This window comes from Sparus aurata, chromosome 9, assembly GCF_900880675.1.
Source record: "Sparus aurata chromosome 9, fSpaAur1.1, whole genome shotgun sequence".
NCBI classification, from domain to species: domain Eukaryota; kingdom Metazoa; phylum Chordata; class Actinopteri; order Spariformes; family Sparidae; genus Sparus; species Sparus aurata.
The window spans coordinates 27,032,746-27,039,780 of NC_044195.1; the positions used below are offsets into that span (position 1 = coordinate 27,032,746).

Here is a 7,035-nt window from a genome sequence, read left to right on the forward strand (position 1 = left end):
CCACGGACACCATTCATTTTTCTACTTGTTTAATATCTAAGTGCTCCTAAATAACACAAGCGCTGATATATGTTTCTCTTTTTTCTTCCTCCTCCTCTTCGTGCCATCTCCTCACTCCTCAGTCTTCTACATTCACACTGATAATCCTGTGGCTTGCAAGGAAAACACCCACCTAGTCGGTTATGCAATAAGGAGGGAGAGGATGAGCGCTGCTCAGCAGCAACAATAAGTGCCGCAGATTAGCAGCATAGCAGTTGGCAGTGAAGACGGGTGACTATTACAATGATGTGGAAGTGACTCAATCCCTGTGGACTCCAACATGTTATAATGAGAGGCACAATGGAAGAAGTCTGCAGGGGGTGAACAACATATCAGGGATGCACAGTCTCATTCTCTCTGGAGCCTAAATCCTTACGGACGATAGCAGCCTCGCACACACACACACACACACACACACACACACACACACACACAGGAAGAGACAGAGAGAGAGAGATTCAGTTGTCAATAGAGACCCAAAGTCTTTCCTATTGATATGCAGGGCACACACACAAACACTGTTGTGTGGTTGTGTGAATGAGTGACCTACTCTCTGTCTTTCACACACACTCGCTCTCTCTCTCTGTCTCTCTCTCTCTCTCTATTGCTCTCTCTCACACACACACATTGTTCCTGTTTCTGAATTTAGGCTCTGTCCACCCAAAAACTATTTTTATCTTTTTACATAACAAACATAAAACTCTCCTGTCCATTCATCGTCCGATAATTCTCCGCTCAGACGTACTTAAATCACCGTCGACTCATAAAATGAGGTTTGGGGTTAATCTGCTATTTGCAGATGCTTCTGTGTTCTATATAAGATCGACTCTGTTATCACCTGGTTATGTAAACGCTGATCTGGACGTTGGAAGAGCTATGGCGCCCCCACGTGGCCGAGGAGTGACTGTCACAGTGTGCCACCACGTCACGCTACAGTTTGTCAGCAGCAGCAAACCAGCATGAAACAAGACCGTAAACATGACGACTACCGATGACATTCACATGAGACACAGCAAATGTAAAGCTTGAACTTGTACTTTGCACTGTTGGTTTGTCATCTGATGTGTTAGTATTAGAGTCAGAGTTAAAGAAGTAATCTTAAATAGATTTTTAAGGCTGTTGAAATACCTTTAAAGGGCCAATACAACTCATAAAAGGCTGTATTTCACCTGCCAAAAAGTGATTGCAGCTCCTACCTTGTGTCTAAAAGGTTGTTTCTGCATCAAAATGACTTCATTTCACTCTTGGTGGTTATATTTGACAGTTTATAGCCCACTCACTCCCTTTTAGCTGTTAAATTCCTTTAAACCTGAAATACATTTACAGCTGACCTTAAAAGACAAAAACAACAGTTAGAAATAGGGGTACCATAGGAGTCCATTTCTAACCCCTAAGGTACAATCTACACTATTGACCTTATAGGGCTAAATGTACCTTTTATGGGCCCAAGAGGTACATATATTTATATATGTGCCTTGTGCCTCGTGCCTCATGCCGATCACTGTAGATATCCAAAAACAATATTCCTCACAACCCAAAAACAAACACAATTCATCACATCGCGGTAGATGGAGTAACAAGGTAATCATTCAGGTAATCATCATCACCATGCTGCCTTTCTGAATCATGAGTAACGTTATTTCTCCAAACTAATTAAACTACTTCAGAGCGTCCTGAACACAAACTAATGTTATTATAACTGCCCTGTCACCTGAGAGACACGTTTTCTAACCAGTAGCCATAAACACAAAGCTAAACACAGCAGTTAGCATACACGCTAACAAGCTAGATTTAGCAACAAACTACGTAGCTCGACTGCAACATCATACAGCGATATGCGCTATTGCGAGTTTTACTGTGACCGCCGCCACCATAGCCTTGTGGTTTAATAACAGAATGAAACATATATCAATCAGGGGTCTTTACCTGTCCTGCAGAAAAGTCCTTACAAATCCTGCAGCTCCCTCCACCTCTGAAATGACGCTTCGATATTTATCCTAGTTTTCTCTCTGGCTCAGTCCAATTCTTTGTTTTTACACTGCTTTTCTTCGTCAGTCTTCTTATTTCTTCTCTTTGACGTGGGCAATGGTGGGGCATTTTTCAGCTCTGTTGTTGTTGTCTGTTCTCCACCATTGTTTACAGTTTGGGCTTGAACGTATCTGACCAGGTAAGAGCAGGCCCTGTGCACCTGTGCGGGGGAGGGGCACTGCCAGCAGCTTATGCACGAGAGTGATTGACACTTCTCAGACACTCCCCTTGGCTCTGATTGGTTGTGTTGATCTGGGAGCTGTTGATTCTTGCAAATCAAATTAACGCCACTGGGTGGAGCCACAGACAGCTGACCTGTATCTGATTCTACTGTCAGAACATAGTGACAAGCAAATATAGCAAATATTTAGCAATATAACCAAAAAAAGGTTACAGACTACAACTTTAATGTACCCTTTGTGTCAAATGTTGTCCCCTTAAATTAAGGGTGCAGTCTGTGGTACAAACCATAAGGGTACAATTAGACACCCAATGTTAAGGGTACACCAGGTGTACAAAAGAGGGCACAGTTTCAGTAACATGCCTATGTACCCCTGAAGGTGCAAATATTAACCTTATTAAAATGTGCATTTTGTGAAATAGTGTGAGCATGGGCAGCAAAGCAGCAGGTTAAATGTGACCTGTTTTTGTTTTTAACTAAAGCAATAACAAAGACACACCGACAAATTGATAACAATCTGTTTTTATTCACTTCATTTGTTTTTCATTGGTACAGTTGTTTTAGCTACAGTCTATGAAGCTGCGTGAATGAATGAATGCGGAGTTATTCACCCCAACATCACTAGAAAGCAGCGACAGCCTGAGCGTGTGTCTACAATACAGTATTTACAGAGAAAGGTCATGAGTTCACAGTTTCTGTCACTATTCACGTTACACAAATCATAACCCCGCACGTCAGTCTGGACTGCTTTCATTTTTATTGCAAGTGGGTCACGTTTGATATTCTTCAAAGGGCGTGCTTACGTAATATGATTTCTAAGCAAACTGATTAAAGTGACAATTATTTTCAAGTGGTGACGTTTAATAAATGAAAGAAATCACGTCCGACAGGCACCAGGCTGTTCCCACACCACGAGATGGCGCCAACAGTCCAGTAATAATTGGTGTTTTGCTGCCGGTTGGTGGAATTAAAACGCACCTGTGCGTAAAAAAAACAATCACATAACTCAAGAGAGGAGGATGAGATACAGCGAAGGAACAGAACGTGATGGGTATAAAACAGACTATCTGTATTTCTTTATCTTTTCTCAGAATTATGTTTTTTTAAGGTTGTTCATTTCGAAAAACTCACACGGAAAAAAATAGTATTTCACAGATTTTGGCTGAAAAGAGGGAATTCCATATTTTGAGTCATTATGGGTTTAAATCTTGACTCGTAATTATCCAAATGCCGCGCGTAAAGGTTCAAACCTTAGTGCGCAAATGTTGAAATTGTAATCGTAATTGGTTGAAATCATAATGCGTCAAATTTTAAACGCGCCTCTTGATGGATTTCATGTTTGCTACCTTTACTTGAACGTTAAAAGGGATAAATCCCTATTGTCTAACTTTCCTAGACGTCTCCTCACGCACAGTTGTCGTCTACATGACTACATCTTGATAATTACGCTGTTGTGTGTCTAAAACATTTTTAAAAACCGAATTAATCCAGTAATTTCCCCTCCAAGTTACCAAAACAAACCGTTCGGTGCTCTTTATCATTTCTCCTCGCTCTGCGAGTGTCTACTTCCCTCCAGAGTGTCTAAAAGGTGCATTAAGAGTCAGTTGTAATGGCTGTTGATGTTACTCAGACTGTTGATGTTGTTGACACAGCTGATGTGGGATGGAGACACGGTGCCAAACGGCCCTGGAGGCTGCAGGTTGTGGCTGTGGTACAGGGCCGCCGGAGGTGACCCGGGCCAGTAGGAGAAACCCGACGGCCCAACGCCGGGACCCACGAGGTTCAGTTTGGAAATCCCGGAGAATGGAATCGGTGAGAAGTTCCCCTGAAACTTGTAGATGGCCTGCTCCGTGGTGGACGGCTGGCACACCTGCGCCAGGCCGTGGAAATCGAACTTGTAGGCGTAGCGCTTGCCGTGGACTTTGGTCATGATGTTCTTGTCGTAGTAGTAGCGCAGCGCCCTGCTCAGCTTGTCGTAGTTCATGTTGGGTTTGCTTTTGCGCTCCCCCCAGCGCCGAGCCACCTCGTCCGGGTCGATGAGCTTGAACTCGCCGTTGGTTCCCTCCCAGGCGATGCACGACATGTTGGTGCTGTCGGAGAGGAGCTCCAGCAGGAACTGCCACAGCTGGATCTGCCCGCTGCCTGTGCGGAGAGGAGACAATGACAAGTGGTTTTTATTTCAAAATAATGCGAGCTGAGCAGCGATAGGTTGGCCTTGTTGAAATACTGTTGGAATCTTCCGTGAAACCATCTGATGATCATAATCAAATCATCTCCTGCAGTTGTTTTGGGCTGATTCAATTAATTAATCGGCTAAAATATTGTCAGTCAACATTTTACAGATAAAGCACAAAACTGCAGACTAAAGGGGGGGAAACACATTTAGACACATTTTATTTACTAATCAAAATGAGTGATATTGGGATACGGGTGCATTCAAGCGTGTGCACGGATAAAATAAATAAAAGTCAAATGAAATGTTTGACATTGTTTTTGTTCGCATAAAAGAAAAATACAATTTAGATATGTGACTTTTTTTTTATGAAATTGCATGTTTCAATAATCTCGAAAACATTTATTTATTTTCTGCCATAAATCATACGAAGGTATTTATTTTGTATTTTTTTTATCCTGGTTTTCCTAAATATATGAATCCATAATGTCCCTTCAAAATAAAATATGAGTCTAAAGGTCATTTGTGTCTTAATTTGGAATAAATGTTTGTCGGATATTTTTTATCCGCTAGCCTCATAATTTATATTTTTGACTTTTACAAACATCATAAACTGATTTATTTTATTGAGTGACTGCGACAGGTGTTAATGTCTGTTAAGTCTTTTAGCATTCCACAGTTTGATTAAATCACCGACTAAGAGCCGTGGACGGACTCTCATGTATATCTGTATTAATTCTCTTTGAATATTTAACAATTGCCTCAATTTAAGAGACAGTTTTGAACCAAATGGATGAAATGAATCATGATATAAATCATTTTGGGGGGTCGCGAAGGATATAATAACGTCCATTAATTAAAAAAAATATACATCTGTGTCGAGAAACCTAAAAGAATAGAGTAGAAAATACAGAAATGTGTATGTGCATTAAAAACGCAAAAAAAGACATCACGATAAAACACGTCTACATGAACAGGACAGGAGATTAAGTAAGAAGAGCAGCAGGTATTTTTTTTGTTTGTTTTTTAGGACTGAACAGAAACAAAAAGATAAGAAGTGATTTAATTCAAACTGAGAGTTTAAATTAACGTTTTCTGTATCGATTACGTCACAAAAGACCTCAAACTGATGCACGAATTACATGAAATGAGCCTTTTGCAATTTAATCCTGCTAGAGTAATATTGAATGGGTCTATATTCATTGTGCATTGACATTTTATTCTTCGAATTTCTTTTTTTTTTCCAAGTCAGATTCGTTACAGCCAAAAAAAATCACATTATTTTTTATGTATTATTTGTTATTTCATGACCAGTGTTTCCAAATATTGTGCTGGCGTCTTCTCAGACTTCTCTCTTATCACAATAAGATGAATTATATTTAATAACAGAGCCTGATAACAATATTTATGATGTATCCTGGAGTCATTTTCAGTTCTTACCTTTCTGCACTCCCGTGTTTATTGGACCCCAGGTTGTTCCTTTGCTTTCCTTCAACAGATTCTCTGTTGGATCTGAAATGAAAACAGACACACAGTCAGAACCATCAGCCGCCTCTCCGTCGTATTAACGCGCAGGCCTTTTCTCTGAAAAATGACCCATTTAGGCTTCTGTTCTAATCTTATTCAGCTGGTTAAAGAATTACGCAAATGCCCCAAAAATATTTCACAGGAAGAACAAGTTGGAAAATAAATGAAATCAGACAGATTTAATGTTTCAGAGGAAACGCTTTAAGATGTCGGACCCGTGTGTGAGACTGAGACTGAAATAAAACGTCAAAAATTAAATTAGCTAAATCTAAGAAAAAGCCGAAAAATGATTAAAAATCCTAATTGTGTCGTCGTCCAGTCGCAGTCTAATGGAAGGAGCGTGTCGTCTTTTTCGCGGTCTCCTCTGTCGGAGAAGCCAGGAAACGCGTCCAGGAAAAAGGATTTCCGATTTCCGACAAAAGAGCAGACGGGCTTTCAGATTGAAAAGGCTGAACAATGCTGCGCCCTGGAAGCGGAGCACCACGGGCACCGGCGACACCGGAGAACCCCAAAAAGAACCAGAGCAGCTTTATTTTCTCTTAATTCTTCCACGGGACCGTAAACGACGAACCTGAGAGATACATGTTGAACATGAGGTTTCCTCCGCAGTCCTGTCTCATTGTGTTCAGTTGTTCAGAAAAGGGTTGGATTTCATTTCGTTGGTGGCGGAGGGGAAAAGATTTTTATTAAACTTTATCTCATAACTGTGATCTGGAATAAATGCGGGTGGACAGATTGAAGTTTCCAGGCAACTGTCACTGGCCCCCATCTCCGAGACAATATTCAGACAGCAATTTCCCCTGGTGCATTGCTTTAATTAAAAGAGCAATTTACCTCTGTCAGCCCGCCTGGTGCCCACAATAAAAAGAGGCCGATAGAAATTCGGCCCTTATCAATCCGCCATCACAGTTTAATAAAGTTTCCCCGTTAAGATCTGAGTTTCTATGGTGAATTGAAGTGTTTGACATGGAAACCAGTTCAGATCCTCCTCACTTTTCCGCCTCTTTACCTCTGGGCAAACAACAAAGACCTATTTCATGTTGGGTGGCGGGGCGGTGGGGTGGGGACGGAATATTTACCTTGAAGA

At 41.2% G+C, this 7,035-nt stretch overlaps 1 protein-coding gene across 1 annotated transcript; it reads right to left on the reverse strand.

The window, feature by feature from the left end:
• Positions 1 to 2,754: 2,754 nt before the first annotated feature.
• On the reverse strand, positions 2,755 to 6,568 carry fev (FEV transcription factor, ETS family member). The gene is made up of 3 exons (XM_030427507.1): positions 6,520 to 6,568; positions 5,862 to 5,933; positions 2,755 to 4,390 (listed from the first exon to the last, which is right to left on the reverse strand). The coding sequence occupies exons 1-3, from the start codon at positions 6,566 to 6,568 to the stop codon at positions 3,849 to 3,851; spliced, it is 663 nt and encodes a 220-aa protein (XP_030283367.1). The 3' UTR covers positions 2,755 to 3,848.
• Positions 6,569 to 7,035: the final 467 nt, after the last annotated feature.